We start from the raw sequence: 21775 nt of genomic DNA on the forward strand, positions 1-21775 counted from the left end.
ACTATGAGACAGCTGATGCATTCCAAATGTCTGTCAGGTCATCTTGCAAAACCAACCACCGCTAATCAATAGTGAAATCTTTCTGTCTCTGGCTTAACTATATTTCTGGTTTTGTTAAACAGAAGAAAATTGCCAATTAGTTGGACTCTGCCAGACCACACAGCTAGGGGAAACACACTGTCAACCTGACTGGTTCAGTTAAGAGTTAAGACGAAGCAGTTCAATTGCAGTTCAATTACGATACTTAATCAATCACCGACTGTGCACGCAGGTTTTGGGAAATAAGCTGCAGCATCTTACTGTTGGTCTTCACAAGAAGCAGGTCAGTCTCCACAGGCTGTCTTGTTTCTAAGCACCCAGCCGTTTTTTTAGAAGCCCCAAACTCAGCTTTGCATTTCTAGGATGCGAGCCTTTCTTCACCTCCATCGCTCGGCCCAGAAGTCATGTCCCTTTCTCTTACTCTTCATACGCCTTCCTTTTCTTGATTCTGAGCTATTTGGAACAGAGATCATATCTCTCTCTTTGTTTGGAAACTCTATAGCGGTTTGTACGTTGCAGCGGTATAATAAATAAAAAAGTAATAAAAATGTTAAGAAAGTCCTTAGAAAAGTCCGTGTTATTTTTACAATTACTCATGCTGTCACTATTTAAGAAACAATGCCAGGAAGATCTAGGACTTGAAGGGGACTTACAACAATTTTTGTAAAAATACACTATTGAAATGATGATGTTACCGACAGCAAAGGGTTTTGCAAGGTGTACGGCTTCTCCTGCTGCTTTTTCGAGTGCTTCTAACAGATGTTCAATTTCAAGTGGTCTGCAGATACCAATAGGCTGATGGTTCTGCAGGAATCAGAGCAGCAGATGTGCCCTGCATTATGTTTTGCTATTCCCTTTATGAATTGATATGTCACCCCGTGGGTTTATAGCTAGTTAATTTTGTAATGACATCACTATTTCTATACTTTTAATGATTCTCGCAGGATTTAATTTCTCAAATAACAGAACTCTTGATCCTGGAATTGCTATGCGAAAGCAATATATAATAAACAGATTTGTTTACATGATACAGTTCTATTTCCCACCAAATGCCTTCGCTGATAGCTTTTAGGTAATGCTGGTATGCAGGTGAATTCTTCCAAAGACTGCAGATTTACAACATGGCCTCGTTTCAGGGCTCTAGACTTAACGTCTGTGCATTTCTCTACAGGATCGTTACCCTCAAACAAGTATCGCTCACTGGCTGGAAGGAATGAGGATAAGAAGGGAATAAGGATAGAAATAATGGGGATTTCCATTGGCTCTGCTGTAGCCCCTAGGTATTGCCCCTGTTAGATGCTGTGCTCCATGGTAGTGTAACATCACTACTTGCATGGTACCCAAATAAAATCACAATGCACAGGAAATTGCGCTCCATTTTCCACTGACGGTGACCCGACTGTGACAGGGCAGCGCTCCAGCTTTTTGGCTTGGACACTTTTGATCTTAAAAGGGAGCCAAGCTTTTTCTCCCTCAAATACGGTTGCAGAGGTTGTTAGAGCCCAGACGTTTTGCAAGCCCCTGGGCAGAATCTCCGATAAGAGCTGCAGGCTGCGCAGTGCAGGCAGCAGGACACCACCTTTCTCCCCTGGAGTATTCAGTACTGTTAAAGAATGTCTTTCTTTTTGTTTTTAAATACAGGGAGGGAAAAGTGATGCTATTACAGCTATATTTAAAGGACTTCTGGCATTTCCTTCATAAAAACGAATTTTTAGGTATTTAAAAATTGACTGTAAAAAACTATTACAGGTTGTAAAAGGTTCTAGTTAGGTATGTCATGAAGCCTTGAAACATACCTGAAAACTTTTAGCTTTGAGAAGTGAAAACTGCATAAGCATACGTTTCCCCCCCATGATATCTCAGAAATTATATTCCTGCATTACTGCAAATATCAAAATATCAAAATACATCCTTAGTAAAAGCCAGCTTTTGAAAAGCGCCTGAGTCTTAAATTTACAAAATTAACACTATCCACTCTTACATGCCCTTACTGATCAAGCTGAAAGATCAAGGGAGATTAATTTCTGAGACGCAACTAGATAATTTTTGCATGCACATGGAAGAGGATGATCTCCAGTTGTGACTGCAGGCAGAGTCTCCACAGCCCTCGCAGGAGCTGTGCGCCTGTGCTGGGATCTGAATCCATCCCTAGGAAGGTAAAAGAACAAGGAAAGTATTTTTGTGAGTTTTCCACAGCATTTCTCCTTTTTTTTTTTTTTTAAAAAATGTTCCATCTTTATTCCTTGCAGTTCAGAGTTCTTTAAAAAAGTGAGTATGAGCCTTAGCGCAAGTCTCAGATTTAAACATACGAAACTCAGGAAAGCTAATGCTGAGGTTAAATCAAATTTGACTGGCCTTCAGCACTGAGAAATAGCAAAGACCAAGCTCTACCTAGGGGTCCACACCTATTGCTTGCATACATTAGCTGACTTCCATCTATATTTAAGCTATAAGCAAGCCTGTTGTGTAACAGCAGGCAGCACACTGAGCCCATGAACGAACATCTCGGACTACTCTGAAAGCAGAAGCTCATTCCCCAGGGACATGGCACACCACAAGCCCTCCAGACCCACCTCTCATGCTCTGCTCTGGGCTCCCAAGAAATGCTGAACCAAACTCTTCCATCGCCTGAACTCTGCACTTCTCCCCCAAAAGCTCCCAGCCAGGACTTTCAGCCCCTCTCCCAAACACCTTTAACTATGGGATGAAAATCATGCTCAAAATCTTTGCTCCTTTGACGTAACTAAACTACTTATGCTGGTGATGCTCGTTTGTGCAGGCAGCTGGAATTCCTCAGGGGCTTTCCTGAGAAACAAGGACCACCATAAACCTGCAGGTCTAAGCCAAGGGCGCATTGCCTTGGTCCAGCCTTCTCCAGCACGGAGGCATAGCCATACAGAGACATCCAGTGCATCTCCAGCGCTTCCGCTCCTTCAGAACCTGAACTCCCAGCCAAAACACGCACCTTGCTGCCCATCCACTTCCCCCTGCGGAGACTACGAAGGAATGAACACACACACACACACACGGCAGATGTCGGGCACGCTGCTCAGTGTGCAGCTTCAGGGTGCTCAGATACAGCCATCAGGAGCTCAGCAGCCTAACCCAGATGAGACCCACTATATTTAGGATACAACTACTTTCTAAAAATGCATTATCTAGACAAAACAGTTGAGTATCTTAGGGATGCAGGTTCTGGTTTTCCGAATATTTCTGATATTTACTCTGACATTTCCTCTGAGCGCGCGTGGTGTTTTGAAAGGAAAGGAGTTTTCTGTTGCTTAAGGCCAGTCCTTCCTGTTTGTTAGTTTATCCCAAACCCAAGTTTGCACATGAATAAAACTGTTGCTTTAAGTCTGATTTCAAACATGTGGTAAAGGAGAATCTAACAATTTTATGAGACGCAGTTACTTTTGTAGAGGGTGAGTTTGCCCTGGGGAATTTTCTCTGACTAGATTTATCACAAGTTTTTTGAACCAGATAATTTTGTTTGATAGCACATCTGGCAGCATCATAAAATCTTGACGTCCCAAGCTATTACACAGGAATTACTTTTGTAAATCATTTATGAATATTACTGATGTAGGCCTATTCTGGGCAGTACGAAAGGAAACGGAGTGCTGAAGGACAAAGGAAGGGAAAAAGGATTCCCTGCCCTTTCGGGATGCATCAGATAGGGTGGGTATTTATCATTTTAAATGGGAAACATGCTGTCATTGATACAGCTGAAAAGTCCACATAACACAACTTGTTCCCCATATTCCCTAAATAGGCAAAAGGGGAAGATATTGTAGCTGAGGAAAACCATAAATCGATCTCTCCTGAAGAAAATTTGCCCTATCCGAATCTTTAATAAGGCTTCCCAATTAAATGCTGCATATTGCTAAAAGCACAGTAAACACAAACTAACAACCCAAGAAGAGTAAAGGAGGGAAGTCTTACCAAGACCAGCATTGAGGCAAAATAAAAAGCACATTTTAGCTCCAAAAAAAAAAGAAAGATATTTACAAAAACCCCATGGTGACATGCCTTTTGAACACGGCAACGTGACTGAACGGAAACTCTCCACATAATTAAAATAACATGATTAGGTTTTCTTAAAACCGTAGCTGCTAAACATATGCCTTCAGATGGAAACCTGGCAAAATGAAAGCTTATGTTCATTTTTAATACCAGGAACTATCACACAATTAACAATTTCGGAAGATTGCACCTATCGACTTGGATTGAAAACACATCAGACATTGAGAAAACTTTGGGTGCCGCTACCCCGCCAAACCTAAAGTCTGGCATTATATTCCTTTTGAACAATACACCGTGTGTTTCATTTGCAGTGGGCGAATTGACACCGAACACACCATCACCGGGTGGAGGGGCAACGGAGAGGTCACCCAGTAGGACCTGGCAGTGGGGGACTAGAACCAGCCCTTCGCTCCTCATTCCTGACGTCCCCAACACTGGGAGTACGGGGTGTTATTTTTGTTGGGCCAGAGCAAAGGAAAAGGTCGTTCGCAATACTCCGCAGAAACATATTTCCAACCTTAGGTAAGAAGGCATTTTGTTGGGGAATTTCCTTGCTTCGGGGCCCATAAGGAGGGAAGGAGCAATTCTCTGACAGCTCCTATTAGACTTCCAAACGCCAGGCTCCTTCAGACTACAGCAGATCTACAAGGGATGCACAGAGCCATTATGCAGCACGTGCCAGAATTACACCATGCACTCGCCCTGCCAGAGTAGACAATTCCTAAATTCGGCTTCCTCCCAGGAAGCAAATTCCTGTCTATACACACCCAGAACTGATTTCTTGCAGATGAGCACGCTGCCCGCAAAAATCCGAAGCGGACTGCATCCGCAGGGTGCCGAGGATTCACCTCAGCAGGGCAGAGCTACGGCAAGAGCCACTAGCTGCGCTAAGTCGAGAGGCACTCCTGTTTTTTCAGAAAGTGGCAGTACTGAAAGAAGAAGCTCTAATATGAAAAAATAGGTTTAAATTTTTGATAGTTTCAGATTAACTAGAATTAGAAAATGACAACATAACAGTTTCACTAATCAAAGCATGGATGCTTTCAAGCTGCACAAAGAGCCCAAGTAGGAAAAAACCCACAACATAAAAGGAAGAACTGAAAAGAAATGGTGATTTCCAAGGTCATGAATGATATCTGCATGGTATCACCTGATATTGCTCCTCAGACTTGCTAGCATGAGGCAACATTGGCTGTATCTGAAATCTGATATTCATACTCTGTTTATCCCCCTCTTTCTGAATGCAAACACATGTTCTGTCTTTTCAATAAAGATGTGTAACATGCATGGAATAGGTACATTAAAAGTCTTAAAAGTCATCTGTTAATTGTAGATATGTGTAAATGACTATGTAGCAAGTCTTCCTAGGGAGACAGAACTGGAAAAAAAGAGAGACAGCCACACTAAATTTAGAAAGCATGAAAAAGCTCAACGACATAATCATGCAAGGTTGATTCATATATTTTTTCCTAATTCAATACAACTATTATAATACTATTTTAGACAATTCCAGAGTGCCAAAGAGTGCTGAGGGGTTGTTTTTTTTTATTCCATTACAGACAGCACTTGCCTCAGTAACTATGCCGAGGGAAGAAAATCCATCATGTATTAACCATACTCCAACCTCCAACAGAAATATTCCCCATTTTGTGAAGTAAAGTGAGATGTGGGAGCCCTTGACCTTCTAAGTAATTAAGGGAAACAGAGACATTCTTGTTTTTATTAGAGACACACTAAACTATTTGAAAATAATTTGAATAGCTGGAGAATTAGTGTATTTGCCTGTTCATGAGTAGTGCAGATAGTTTAGAGTTCTCTTGGGGGCAACACATCGTAATGAATATCTGCTATTCATATTTAATGCAATCTGCCAAAGAGTGCTTTTGGGAGGACTTTCTGTGTCAATATAATGATTAACAACAGAACTGGAAAAGTAAATGAATTCCTGCAACGGGTGGGGCTGGCAAAAATATCTTGCAGTACTACACCAGTAACTCTGTATTTAACTGTACTCTTTTAATGATATCAGTGGAAAAACCATTTCCCGGGGCGGGGGGGGGGGGGGGGGGGGGGGGGAAGCAAGCAATCTTTAAGTTGAAGTTCAAGTGGTAAATAACCAGCAGTAATGGAAGGAAAACAATTCCAGCAAAAAACAATGCTTAAAACAACAATCTACCTGGCCTGAGCACGTCTGAAAAGCCTGAGATGCAATACTGACCAGTAAATATAATAATTAGTATTTACATAGCACTACCCAGAAGTAATGCTGTAGTTAGCTCCTTGCCTACCTCTTTCAGTTCTCTCAGATGATCTTACTTTCCATACCTTTTCTCATACTTAGAAGATTTACATAAAACAGGATATAAAGTCCTTTATTTTTTACAATGTACTTTTAAAACACCCCAGACAGAAAAGTATGGAAAAGCTCGGCTAAAATACAATGAATGACCTTAGTATGGATTTTTCTCCTTGACATCCCAACAGGCCTCTGAATAACACATTCAGATTTTTTTTTTTTTTTTTAAACTATCTGGATGAAGCAATCTTACTAAGTTTATATAAATTCCAGGACATTCTTATATCAGGCTCACCGCTCTCCCCTGCCCCCTTACCAAGCTACTCCTACTCCTCCTTTGCAACAAATGAAGGCAGAATATCAGGGATCCAAAGGCTCACATTGGCATGCTAAGGACCAAAATGTGGCAGGGTCTAGAGGTAGAATATGGGATTGCTCCCATTGAATGCCATGGGCTACGCACATCGCCCCATTCAAGCAGGATGCTCAATCCAAGCAGAAAGGGAACAATTGCCGACCAAAGTGTTTTACTATTTAGTGGCTCCCACAGTGGTTATTGACCAGACCCTACTTTAATTTGATCAGGGATTACTTTCATCACAGCATTAGCTCAGATTAATTTTTTTCCTCCCCATGCCAGTCTCCAGCTCACACCAACTGGCTTTGTCATGTAGGGTCTTTATCCATGTTAAACTAATTCTGTAAAACTCATTCTGGTGAAGTAACATTACAGAAACCAGTCTTACACAGATACTCTACCAATGAGCAGCATGGCTTCATCTTCCCCATGCTGAGATTCACCTGTAAAACTGCAACATTGCTGTGTGCCTTGCAGTTCCAGCAGCCATAACATAAAGACAGTACTTTCCTCATTGGTTTTCAACACAGTGGATATATTATGATGATCTGCGTAGCTTTTGCATACCTTACTTCTCAAATTTCAGGTGATACTTCACTTGGTTAGAGTTTTTTTGTAGTTTGGGGGGGGGGTTAAGCCTAATTTTTATAATTAGTCTTTTTCTAGAAATTAAAAGTTGCAGTTACATCCGCAACAGACGCTTTATAAAGAAGGTAAACTCTTTTTAAGCTGGTATTCTCACATTGTGACAGTTCCCTTACTGGTCTCTGGCAACAGTATTACCAGTATTAGGTCTCATGACTGCAAGATGGGCCCCTTCTTCAGGACTAATGAAGAGCAGTGCCACCCAGATACCAGAATTGCCTGTGTGTGCCTGCATGACCACTACTTGCCCAAACCTAAGATACTTTTACTTTAATAAAATGTTGTGTAACAATGTTTTCCCATATTTATTTATTCCTCCCCCAAATATTTCACTAACTTTTTGTGATTTTCCTATTGCAAACATGTCAGGCTCTGCATGACTTTTGTTAAGCAGCCATCTCCCACAGCTGCTCCCAGTCTGGCAGAGAGACAAACCCTGTTGGTCTGGGACAGGCTGGCGCACGACCCAAAAAGCACGGGAATGCCTCCAGTTTTGCCTTCCCTTACCATTTCTAAATGAGCTAAGCAGTAACCTCCTGAAACAACCTTTGCTATTTTTTTTTTTTTTTTTTAAATATAGATGTAATTCCTCATTATTAATGCAACCGGGGAAGCCTGCATACCATCCGATCTCAGGAGTGAAGACATCTGCTCTGTGCTGTATGGGGTAATACAGTGATAGGTAAATCAATCGGACTTATAAAAGTAACGATCTTCTTGACCGTAGTCTCGTTCCGTGCTAATGCACAGTTCATGTATGCGTAAAAGTGATATTTTTTCATCTTCTGACCTTGTTAGCACTGTGACCAGCCCTCTAATTATTAAGTATTTTGCACTATGTATCTCAGTATAAAAACAGAAGCCGAGTCACAGGTCACAGAGGCAGCACCATTATTAACATCAGTGAAACTAAATCACTCCATCCTGAACGCTTATTCTCAGCCCCTTGTGCTCACAAATTCATATGTCTAAAATACTGTTGTCTGTTTAACAGGACTGGAGATACCTACCCCAACTGTAGATTAGGATAACTTAATGCAACTTGATATAAGGTTATCTGCCATCATGGAAAGTCTGAAACCAAGACAGAACTAAATAAAACAGGACAATAACATGAAGGCTTAAATGATTGTAACTTCGAACAAAAGCTGTTGAACTGCAATGTTTTAAAAAGATTAAGGATATCTTTATAGTATTCCTGTTATGTAAAATTATTTCTATTGGATTTTGGATGAATGGAAAGAAATCTGGAAGATAAATAGTACAATAGCTTCAAGCATGTAGAGAGCAGTGGTTTGGCCAAACTTTAATTTCTTCAGGTCTTTGCAAGCAAGATCTATATTCTTCCACCACCCAGTATAAGGTCTAACTTTAGTAGAGGCCATCAATCATACTGACCTTGGGCCATGGGCGGATTCATTGTAACAAAAAAAAAAAATCCATAATGAAAAACAAAAACCTGAAATATAATCCAAAGCTCAACCTGCTTGCTTCCAAGAACTTGTCCCCTTAACTCCAGTGATATTAACCTCAAGCTCCAGAATAAGAAGTCTACAGGTTTCGAAACAAGAGCGACTGTTGCCACCAAAGGTAAGAAAACAGAGTAGTACAAACCAGAAAAGTCATCCTGCAGGGGACTGTGTCTGAAAAGAAATTCTCATTCAAGACACCCTCCTCCCTATCTTACCAACTTTAGCTGGTATTTTCAAACACTATTGCCTTGAGCTATGCCCAACAGCTGCCAGGCTTTCATGCTCAGTCAAGGCAAGCCACTGCTGCAAAGCACCTCAACAAAAATACTACCCTGAAAATGCTGGGACCAGGGCATGAAGACACAAACTCAAAGATTCAGTAGTAGCCACTTACTTTGCATACTGACAGAAATTCATACTTACCACTACTTTTTTCAAAGGCTGAACACTGAGTGGTTTATTAATCATTAATAATGCATCTGCAACACAGTCTTAATTCCACAAGAACAACTCGTGGAAAAGAAAAACTCTGCATATCTGATCGTACGCATTTGGTATTTACCAATGTATGCCTCAGGGAAAAAGTTCCCATTAACTAATAACACTATTTCTTCAACAGGTGAGTGTTCTTGCAATATCAGGGGATAAATTCAGTATGGTATTCTGATAATTAACGAGGATAATTTCTAATAGGATTGTAAAGTTGAACAGTTACTTGTAGACCTTCTGGCTGAAAGTGTTTTGGTTTTCACCTCCAATAAAGATAAACACCCTGCAATAAAACAGGACAAATAGAAGCCTGACCCGATTAGACCTCCTCCCACGTGTGACTGGATGAAAACTGTCCACATAACTGGAAAAAAACCCAAAAACACTTTACTTCAAGACTGCCCAGTCTTCAAACATGCATATGCGAGACATGAAGCCAGAATTAGCATTAGGCAGCACAAACCCCACAGCTTCACTCTTCATAAGTTTTGTCTTCACTGTGGTTTCCCATTCACATTTGGAACTCTAACTTTGTGTGCTTTCTGTTGAAAGATGTATTAGAAGCACTGCTGTTAACAAGTCTCCTTTTCCTTTAGTAGAAAGTGTAGTTGTTCTGCAAATGTGCTGTTCAGTCAAGACCTTCTCATATTGAACAATCACAGTAATGTATTTAGACAAGGGCCTTCACAACAAACTGACCTGCAAAGCTGTATACATTCTGGTTTTCCTCATATGGGCGATAAATACATCACCCATACAACACCCTCTGCAAGTTCAGAGACTTCAGACCTTCAGTATCTTGTCTGTGTGACGCTACTTAAAGAGTTTATACCTGGGACAGCTTTGTTTGGATCCACTTAAACACATATAAAACCAAGACCAAGCAGAAAATGTGTGTTCATCATAAAGCGATGAAAAAACTTGCCCAGCTAATACACTCGGCAGTGCTGAAAATGCGAGAGAGCTGCACGTGCAACTCAGCCGTAGACTCAAGGGCTCATTCTGGGGCCATAGACAGCTCACAGCCACCAGCTGTCCATGGGGCTGCTCTTCACAAGCTGCCCAGGAGGAAAGCAGTTACTTACGGAAGAAAACGAAAGCAGTATTAATTACTGTGCAATTTATGAGAATTCTATACTGAGGAATCATCGTTGTTCATGAATACACAACAGCCAATTTTTCTTTAAACACAACATTGGATTCTGCAGCTAGCACAATAATGCAGGATATGCCAAAATCCATAGCAGGTTTTATCACCCCTGGTTTCCACAGCTTTGGTATGTCATATAGTTGTATGTTTATTTTTATAAAAACAAGATTAAGTGAAAATGGTATTTCAAAACAAATGCATACTCTTTGCCCAAGTAAAATACATCACAGATGAACAACTGCAATTATTCTCAAAATAATTTCAGAACAAACACGATCAGTCTTTTTTATAGGAAATCTGGTCAATAAAAGCTATTAATACCAAGCACTTACTTGCAGGTGACGGGGTGCTGCATCCGCTAGTTGGTGGGTGACTCTGGAGTCCATGGAGGGAAGGTAGCGACAGTCCACCGATGACTGGAGGAAAAAGTAATGGATATGGCGCTGCTGGATAGTGAGTCATATGTCCGTTCACTGCTGGTACTGGACATGTGCGGCTACTGGTTGTCATGTTAACACCTCACAGTGTATAAATATTATGTTGCATCACTCCAGGCCAGCAAATAGACACTACAACTTGTGAATGAAGAGGGCTGTCAAGCCTGCAGGTATGGCTTGAGCTGGATTGTGTGATGATGAAAATGTAATTCACTAGATCAGGTCCGTCCTATATTTCATCGCTGCTTCCTACTGTTCTCTTTTCCAGGACATTCTTGCTCTGCAGACTGTGGACAGAAAGTCTTCTTACTCTGGGTATCAGGGCACAGTTCAGTTGCTTATGCAAATGTTTTTCTGGGAGGACAGTTGCTCTCTACAGATGCATACTGATACAGTCTGTGGGAAGAAGAGAATAATATATTGATTATAACATTTTTGTTTTTTAATATATACACATAGGAAAACCTTTTATCCCTTTGCTACTTTTGATAAGTGATTACTTATTTATCAGTGTCCTACAAGATCAGCTTTATGGCTACCGGGGAGTAAAATTCTCACTCTACTGAAGTGAACAGCAGAACACCCATTAACTTGATTTCCCTGCCTAACGTGTTACACAAAAAGCAATTTCTGGTCAGACATAATCTTGTTTTGGAAACTGCCAGTTTTAAAACCAATGCATCTATAATTACCCAAAATTGTGATACTGGGAGAGGAAAAAAAAAAAAAAAAAAATCAACTTCTGAATAATTTCCGGGTACATAAAAGCTTTCAGTTTCCCCCATAGAAGCTACAGAACAAATGACACTGAGGAAGCTCTCTGCTCGCTTCAATGCCATAGGTCAGGCAGGGCACTGGGGAACTGTGTCTGAGGGTGATTTTGTATTGGGCTAACATCAATTGGTTTATCAATGATTGTTCTCATAAAGGATAGTTAGTTTATCGTATTATCACTTAAGAGATACCTCACTGATCATTCTCTCTACTTTAATTTTTCTTTTTTTTGGAAGGGGGAACTGCCTTTAACACCAAATAAACAAGCACCCGTTATTTCATAAGCTGAGTGAGTGACATAATGGCAACACACTGCTCCTGTGCCCTGCTAGGTAACTTGCTTGCTCTCATGACCACCATCTTCAAAGTCATCCAGAGCTACACATGCCTTCCTCAGTGTTTCACCCAAATGACTGGCGCCTACCGAGGGGTCCTCATTTTCTCAGTCTCTGTACCAAAAAACTCAGGCTGAGAACACGGCAATTCTTGTGCTATTCTCAGCAGTGAAATTTGCTCCCACCATAGCCATTTAAGTCTATGTACAGTGAACGGCTGGTCTTCTTGGAAACAACCTGCTTGCGCAACACTAGTAAGTGCTACTGGTGTCGAGAGCTACTGAGAAGGCTGCAACTGCTCCACATTGCGAACACTACTCCTGCAGTTATTTGTGCAGTGCTCCAGGCAAAAGCCAGCGAGCGCTGCAGCCGGCTCCTGAGCGTCACCCTGCACGAGGAGTTACCCATCTCCTCCAACACACGCTACTGGGGGAAGACAGTAGGAGCCACAGACCCAAACTCAACCACCCAAAAGCAAGGCAGCCCAGGACTGCCTGAAGGCTTTGTTTCCCGAGACAACCTGCTACGCCCTTGCATCTGCTACAGTCAGCGATCAGTAACAACATCCACCGCTACACAGCATTTTTATTCGTAATTCTTTGAAATTATAGCCTGAAACCAAAGGCAAAAAGATTTTTGGGTGGGAAAACAAAGGCAGCGGTGAAATGACTTGTCAAGGTCACAAAGCAAAACCGATGCCAGAGGAGGGAAACTGTGACAACACAACGTTGACTATCACTACTGCTACTCAGTCTACTAGTTGTCGTTAAGAATTCAAACGAGCAAGGAAAAAAAAGGAAAAAAACACCCAAGCCCGAATGCATATGTTTGCCTGTAAGAGAGCAGCAGAGTGTTTCTGCTCTGTGTGGAATACCAGCAAAGGTTACCAGCTGTGCATGTTTTCAGACAGCCATTTCTGCTGAGTGCAGTGTGCTTGGGGATAACAGAAATGTAGCTTGTAAGTATTTGATAACAGTGTAAATTATGCACAAAATACCTTTAATGCCAACGGAGACAGACGTATGCATAGATGAGACTGTAACAGGGAGTATAGCAAGCTAACGCACAGCTGTTGGCCACACCGAGCTCGAAGACCACGTGCCTGGAGACCAGTGAAACCAGGCAGATCTTTTGAGGAAGCCTCGACAGCCAAAATATATCAACTCATTAACAACACAAAATGAGATGAACCATCACAGGTGACTGTTTTACCTAGCTAAAGCTTTATGAAGCTTAAGAGAGAAGGAAAGCCAAGTATCAAAGGAATACAGAAAGAACTAATGTTTTCTAAAGCAATTCCACAAGAGCCGGCAAAAATAACCACGCTTCAAAATGTTTGCAGAAAAACAAAGAGGGGAAGGATGTTGATGAAAACCAGCCCTAAAAATCTACGCATTAAATTAATCACAGAACATGGTCACCTATTTTTAAATGATGTAGGGCTTTGGAAATAAAATTCGTCTAATAAAACTAATACCTCCAATTATATTTCTATTAGCCAGAAAAATGCAGAGCTCATAATAAATTATAAAAATTCCCAGAACTGCAACATTGGACATATTTGTATATTTAAGTGACAAGTATTCAGAAAAGAAGTAACTCCTCAAGGACAGAGGGGGGAAAAAAAGGGCACTCAGGGAAACTCTTCGGTCACTTCCTCACCACTGCAGGAACATGTTCTGTGGTAGAACTGGTGATGACAAAATGCAGCAGTATTATAGCTCCCCAGTATGCAACTCCATATGAAATATCTGACAGTGCCAAAACTAGATTACAATCCTATAGTTCTGCATGCTTATAATTTTACGTGAGGTATAATTATATACTGAAATTACTACCAGAAAGCAAGTTTCTCTTGCCTTACTCAAAAATCACCCTCCTTTCACACCTCGTGGCAGAAAATTTCCTGCAGATAGCTGTGCCAGAGACAGATAGCATAAAAGGTATGATACTCTAAACAGCGTATAATTTAACTCCAAGTAGTGTTCCTCAGGAGCAGCAGGATGTTATAAACGTGCATGTGGCTGAACACCTATATGACGGTTGAGAAGGAAGTCACAAGCGGACACCTACATTCCAACAACTCCAGCTTCTTGTAAAGAAGAAAATGCCACTCGTGTTCTGTGGTTACCACGGTACTTCAAGTCACCAGCTCTGCTAACAGACATTACAGACCCGTCACCTCCATCACTGCACAGCAGAGGACATCACAAAGTAGAAAGCGTTGCAGCACAGAAAACCCAAAGATCAGTTGTCCCCATTCATGCCAGTTCTGTGGCACTAAAGACAATTCCTAAGGCAAGACTTGACTCGTGTCACCAGACTGACACGTTCATGCCCCTAAACTCACTGATGAAGATCCCAGCTTTAGACATCAGCCGCAGATGTCTAGGCTGCAGATGGTTCCAAGGTGAAAACACCTTTTTTGCTCAACTAAACCTGCATCACAGTGCTTAAGGCACTGTATGGGTGCCAGCTTTGAGAAGGAGACTTTTCTTTGCTGTCACTTGCTATGGTAAACGCCCCACAGCTGAAGGAGCATGTCCTCTCTGGACTGTGACACTTGCCCAGAAGCAAGCCCCATCCTTTCCATGCCATGTGGACCTTGAACATGCTCTCTTCTGGCCTACACCTGGATTCCCTTGAGGATGGAGCTAACGAGCTTACCCTAAACAGGGCAGGAAGAGCCAGCTACCACAGCTGAGGAGCAACCCCAAAAGGAGCAACCCCAAAAGGAGCAAGCCAAACTCACCACAGAGTCACCTCAGCAGCAGTTGAACACCCACTCATGTGAGGCAACAGCATGGATCTCTGCCCTGTATATAAGAGACAAAATTTTCCGAGAATGGCTGTCATCAAGGCATTTCAGAGGATCTACCCAGTTGTACTGGTTTTGGCTGGGATAGAGTTAAATTTTCTTCACAGTAGCTAGTATGGGGCTACATTTTGGATTTGTGCTGAAAACAGTGTTGATAACACAGGGATGTTTTCCTTACCGCTGAGCAGTGCTTACACAGAGCCAAGGCCTTTTCTGCTCCTCACCCCACCCCACCACCGAGGAGCCTGGGGGGGCATAAGAATTTGGGGGGGGACACAGCCGGGACAGCTGACCCCAACTGACCACAGGGATATTCCAGACCATACGACATCATGCTCAGCATATAAAGCTGGGGGAAGAAGGAAGCAGTGGACATTCGGAGTGATGGCCTTTGTCTTCCCAAGTAACTGTTATGCATGATGGAGCCCTGCTTTCCTGGAGATGGCTGAACACCTGCCTGCCCATGGGAAGTAGTGAATGGATCCCTTGTTTTGCTTTGCTTGGATGTGTGGCTTTTGCTTTACCTATTAAACTGTCTTTATCTCAACCCACGAGTGTTCTCACTTTTACTCTTCCAATTCTCTCCCCCATTCCACGGAGGGGAGAGAGTTGAGCAGCTGCATGGGGCTTAGTTGCCAGCTGGGGTTAAACCACAACACCAGTGTATGATGAAAATCCTCTTCCATTAAACTTGTCCTTAGGGACTGTTCATGAGTACAAGACCCTTAGTATGAACAGTATGGAAAAGGATCATACAGAAAAGTTTCTTTGAAGGTTCACCAAGACATGATCACATTGTGCACTACATCGCATTGAACAGCGGCCAATGACTCTTTCTTTGACAGAACATACGCCTCCTTTTTGTTTTTTACAGGCCTTTTATTGACTCGACTTCAGTGATAAAGCAGATGGCCACAGGGGAAGGAGGCTACAGTAGCTCTAGTGCAGAGCAGACAGCATATTCATCAGCTGCAGTTAATGCAGCAGGTGTACCTGTCTCTTCCACATCTCTTCTCTGTTTGTGTAGCTGAGCAGAAGTTTAAAACCACAAATTTTCACATATAAGCTCCAAATTTTGCCAGATAAACAGTGACCCAACTTTTCTTATTGTCTTAATTTCCAATGCATTTTGCATCGGCTTTACTAAAGAAAAGAGTTTTGCTTTCCACACATCTGTCAGCTCTCCTAGAATGTATTAAATGAATTGATTTTCATTCACTATGTTGCTATTTAGCTTACATTTGGTAACAATATTTAGTATTATTGTAACATAATGCATTCTTCTGAATTTTTCACTTGCATAAGATTTTATTTCAATTCATAAAATCCTTTTGCTGTTACAGGTGACTTTGACGCACATCAACAGCTGGATAGGCAAGAAGCCAAAGCAGGAGGCTTGGCCGATAGTCCTGTGCCAGCAGGAAGGTTATGCTCTGTCCTCTCTTCTGCCAACACCACCCCGACTCCACATTCCTCTTCCTCCCCTCTCACTGTCCATAGCAGGGAATTAAGTTGACAGCACTGCAAGTAAAGCAGTATTTTTGTCTTTTTTTCTTCCCTAGGTCAGTGGGGAGTTCTGCCCTACCTGCAGCAATGTTTGAAATTCAGCAGTCATTTTAAGATATCCACGACTGTGGCACCCAGCAAACTTTTAAGCTAAATCCACCATCTCTACACACTTCTACCATAGCAAACCACTGTTGCTCTTCCATTACAATTGGGGACGAAACCATGAACACAGGAGAGGCACGCCGACATGAGGACATGCTCTGCACAGAGCTGGGCGCTGGGGAATTTGCTGCTCCAGGTCTGGCAGTCTGCAGCACAGTTGTCCCCAAAGTTTCCAGGGTCATGGAGGAAGTCTCTTCTAAGTTCATTTCCCATTTTCTTGCCAACGCTAAAAATCCCCCCTCTCTTAAATCTTAGGCTAACTCCTAAAACAGGAACCTCTGGACTGCAAGGACAGCCTGAGAAGTAACACAGGAGAAGCAAGTTGCTCCTCTCCCGGCAACAAAAACAATTCCAGAGAAATTTTGCATGCAAAACCTTTCAACAATATATTACATCTTTTTCCCAAGGGACAGAGTTGACGGAGTCCTTATTTATTAGGTGGCTTTAAGACATATTCTAATGCTGTTTTCAAAACAAGTCAAGATCTAACAGTTTTGAGAACTCTTACTGTATTTAATGTATAGTTTGTACTGAAATCCCTGATTATGCATATGCCTTCTATTATGCCAGCTGATGGCGTTGCATTGAGTAGTACTGAATAATTCAGCAGATTTAGCACGACTCAAGTGTAAATCAGTCAGATACAGCAACACAATAACCACGCTGCCTTTAAACTCTTAAAAATGCATGGAAACTTTATTTCATAAAGGGGCGTACTCCATTTTCCACTGGTCCTCATTGATTGTGAGATGTTGCATTTTTGTTTCCTTGGCTATCCAACGAGATTTAATTAAACAATAAACTAGTTACCGTGGCAGAAGTAAAAAAAAAAAAAAAAAAAGAGCCTTTGGAGTGTTATGTTTCCTTTATTAGCATAGTGATGTGAAACTAAACAGAAAAAGCAATCTAATAACAAACATTCCTTTGAGAAGGGCTCCGGGAGCAAAAGGACATCCACTTATTGTTCAGCCCATCCCATTGGTCCATATATGGCAATAAAGGTACAATAGAAGGAAACAGGAAACAGACTGGCACATCTGCATTATCTTATTAGAGGCTAATGGATATCTGAGAGGAACATGCATCTGATGCTGAATAGTCTGTACCAATCTCCGAAGCAATTACTCTTAATTAGTGGATTCTGTTTATAGATGGAACTTAGTGTACCCTTCTGTATCAAAGAGATGCAGGCATCTGGAGAGAGATATGGTTTTCTTAAAGGGAAAGCACTGCAGCACAATGTGAGGGTTGGGTTGGGCTGTTTTTTGGCAAATAAAAGCTCTCTGAAGCATAACTTATTCTACTGTATTATTAATCAAAAGAGCATGCTAGTTTAAAAAAAGGAAAGGAAAAAAAAGACCATACTGTTAATCTCAAACTCTGAAAGTAAACATAGAAAGCTAATACTTGCATATGAATTATATGACAAAAACCACTTTGATGATAAGCAAATAAACAACCAAGCCTAAAATTTTCAACCGCTGGCCAAAAAGCTTAAAATAGCAGCTTAAGTCAGAAGAACAACATCTGCATTTTGTATCTGCCAAGTCTGCAGCCAAAAAAAGTAAACCACTCTATATGACCAGATGCATGAATAAAAAAGAAAATGCATGAAACAGAACTTCAAAGTCAGTTTATTGAAAAGCAGATCTGTAGCTCTTACATCCCATAACCACAACTATCATATACCTTCAACTATAGGTGCAAGACTTATGGGAGGAAGGAAGATAAATTGTTGTAACAGAATTAAGACACTCTTACTACAACACTTTTCCTACATCTTGGTATGTAAGATAGCTGCCTACTGGGCAACTATGAATTCCTTTTTGTCATAAAGCTGACACTTGCAAAATGGGTTTCTATTTTATTTGTTTTTTTCCTGAGATTGTTAAGAGATAATTAATATAATTAATGCAATTGTTGTTTATTTGAAAATCCTATTGGGAAGTATAAAAAAGGGGGGAAAAAGAGATTCTTTCTCCCTAAGCAGCTATGCTTCGTATTGCTTGCATTGCAAACACACACTGATATACGCCTGAAAAAAAGCAAATCTAAATCTGAAAGGGGAAAAGAAAAAAAAAAGTGAGACACAATGACACCCATTTATTTACACACCATACAACAGTACCCTGCTGTGCCAGCTATTGATTTTAGTGGAACTGAGAGTCCATGTTGGAGAGTAGCAGCTGTGAGTACATAGCCTGAATCCTCATATGGGAACAATACTCTATAAGCAGAATAACCTATTTCAGCCAACCTTCATGTATAACATATAACATTAAAAACACACACAGCTTACATTTCAAAAATCTGAAAGGCGCTATGGTTATTTGTTCCACAAATATTCAGGGGAGTTATTAATTTATTTGTGCTAGCACAATGCTAGCATAATGAAGAATGTGAAGGATTGAAAATCCATGCTTCGCATATCTGTTATTCTACAGAGATGTTAATTCTGTTATATACTAACCATATTTAAGATCCTCCTGCTGCATCAGGCAATTTCTCATTTTCTCCTCGTTTGCTGTTTTAAAATGCTGTTTGTAACTGGGTGTGGGGTGGTGGGGAGAGTGGTTTTGTTGGTTTTTGTTGGGTTGGTTTTTTTTTTACAGCTATCTGCATTCCATGTTTCTTTCATTACTCAGCAGTTGCCAAAACTATACCAAGAAGTAAAGATAAATGGTTAGGTCAGGTGATGGGGTTAACAATTTACTGTGTGTACTGCCACGAGAGCCAGATATAGTAGAATTGGCTCATGTTTATGTACAGGATGAGAAGTTGATTTCCTGTGCAAAGGCTTTCAATCACCTCTGTAAGGGACTCTCTTGCAGTTTTCTGCAGAGAACTCAAGGGTCTTTGAATACATTTTGTGCTAGTATATAGGATACTCTGCTTTGTAACTAAATGCATTCCTTACTTATTCTGCCACATTCAAAAATCCCAATGGACTGTCAAGAAAAGAAGTTCCCTTTCATTTATGGAAACCAAAAGGAAGGTAACTGAGCTTCCTGCTCCCTGAGTTTAAGTGAACTTTTATACCAATTTCCCTCCCCAATTTTAAAAGCTTTCTTAATGCTTAAAATTGCTCTTTTAGTGGAATCAAAACTTCTGTGGTTGCACTGTCATCTCTTTTGGTCCTTATTAATGTTTCTAAGAATGTAAAACAGTAACTCCATATTGAGAATATCCTAAATGAGAGACTATCCCATGGGCTACAGAGGTTTAGGAGATCAGAGATTTGCCAGACCAAACCTGTGGGGTTTTTTTTCAGACCAAACCCATTTCCCTGTTTCTGCCCATCCCCAAACTCAAAGGGAAAAATACATCACTGCTCTCAAACACAATTCAAATGATCCACAATTTAAGCAGCAAAGGGTAGCCAGCAAAAACAGCTCTTACAAAGCAGGCCGGTCACTTGAGTCACATATAACCAGAAATTCCAATACGAAGCTTTTCCCACCCAAGGTGCTATGCCTACTGCTTTAATCTTGTTCTCCAGCTACATTTTTTCAGCAGGTTTCCTTTGTTCCCGCACAGTTTCTCCCTACAGTTCAGAAAAAACAGACTGGACTTTGTGACTCAAATTGCCCTTTACAGTCCTATGTGTCCAACCAGATTGTTTTGATCCTACCTGCTTCTATGCGAGATGGCAATCAATGAAGAGGAAAACTTATCCTTGATGGGACTAAGGAGCCTATCCCTTGGGCTCCCCTGTCATCATCCAGCCAAGGCAGAGAAAAAGAACCACAGATAACAAAGGTGAGCTGCAAGCAGCACCAACATGCTTCTAAGATTTGAGAAGATTTACACAGGCCAACAGGTAGCACCTTAAACTGACAGCATACTCAACTACCTATAAAGGAAAGGTAGCATTGCTGATCTCTGATTAAGTTCAGAATGGGACATACTTCCTGCCCAGCAAAAAGATCTTCCATTGAAGGTCTTCCCCTTAACTGGCAATTAATTGGTCTAACTCTGGCTACAAGGCACCTCAAGATAGCATCACACTGATTCCCAGTCAAAGCAAGTTTTTGTGAGAAGGGCTCTTGGAAAGAGATGGGAGGCCAGGGGAGGGGAAACTGAAAAAGCAAGGAAAACCACATCCTGCTGTCTATGTTCAATAATGTCATCCAGTATTATGGGACATGCAGATGTTTACAAGTATGCCAATCTCTTCCCAAGTGGCATTACAGCTAGAAGGATGTGGGGGAGCTATCCCAAGTGGCATTACAGCTAGAAGGATGTGGGGGAGCTATCTGAAGACTCCCAAGCATGTTCTCAGAGTGCTCATCCTTAACCTTCTAGCTGATGGGAAATATGTCATGGTGACCAATGGCAAATACAGCACTTACCATCACTGCAACTACTAAAAAGGCCTTATACTGACTGTTTATAACCTTTAAGAGGCCTCCGAGATCAGTAAGAGGGGTCAAGTGATGTTATTGTTTTGGTGACAGACAGAAGATCCCTAGTAAATGATGGTGGCCTGGGAATCATTAAAAGAATGGAGTACTTCATCTGCTCAGAAGCTGAAGAGGGAACAGCTTTGGAGGGCAGGTCCTTGACAGAGAAGTACAGCTCTTTGGGAGGCCAACACTCTATGGTCACAGTGAGCACTGTAGGTGAACCTCTGAAACAAGATGACAAGATACTTCATTAAAGGAGAGCCCAAAGACATGCAGGACCAGCGGTAACTTTTACTGGTGACAATAAGCAGGTGCTGGTCTCAAAAACCCAACCAGTGAAGCCAGGAGTCAGGACAGAGGCTCATCAAATGCTCTACGACTGGCAGGTGCTGAAAACGTTAGTGTTGATGGCTATACTTTATCCATACATCAATGTAGGTCATGTAAAGTCACTGCAGGCTAATATTAGGAAGGATCAGGGCAATTTATATTTGCAACATTTGCTGTTAGCCTTCATTGAATAAGACATTGCTAGAGATGACTGTCCCAGTACAGAAGCAAATCTCATCTGTCTGTTCAGCCTTAGACGTATCTTCCTGAGAAGTCCTGGTCTTAGCAGAACCATCACAATAAAGCAAAGCAGCACACCATCTCCCTCTCTGAGGTCAGTTGGGTAGTCTTCCTCTGCATGGACCCATACAGGGTATCTTCAGTGGTACAAAGGGTGGAACCTAGTAGTCAAGTTTAGCCAGCCTGGATGTCTAGCCACAACCGCAAATTGTGGCACTAGACTTGCCTTCATCACCAGTTCAAGGAAGAAAAATCTCTAGAGCTTCAGTTTCCACTTACGCTTTGTTCAATA

General features: G+C 41.5%; 1 protein-coding gene across 2 annotated transcripts in view; it reads right to left on the reverse strand.

Moving 5' to 3' along the window:
• The window catches only part of RARB (retinoic acid receptor beta), a 335127-nt gene that overhangs the window by 187410 nt on the left and 125942 nt on the right, over positions 1-21775 (reverse strand). For both annotated transcript variants that reach the window (XM_052797965.1, XM_052797957.1), the window contains exon 3: positions 10805-11305. In XM_052797965.1, coding sequence (XP_052653925.1) covers positions 10805-10982 — 178 coding nt within the window. In that variant the 5' untranslated portion in view covers positions 10983-11305. The remainder of the gene's footprint in view (positions 1-10804; positions 11306-21775) is intronic.

The sequence above is a fragment of the Harpia harpyja genome, chromosome 1, assembly GCF_026419915.1.
Source record: "Harpia harpyja isolate bHarHar1 chromosome 1, bHarHar1 primary haplotype, whole genome shotgun sequence".
In the NCBI taxonomy this organism is placed as follows: Eukaryota; Metazoa; Chordata; class Aves; order Accipitriformes; family Accipitridae; genus Harpia; species Harpia harpyja.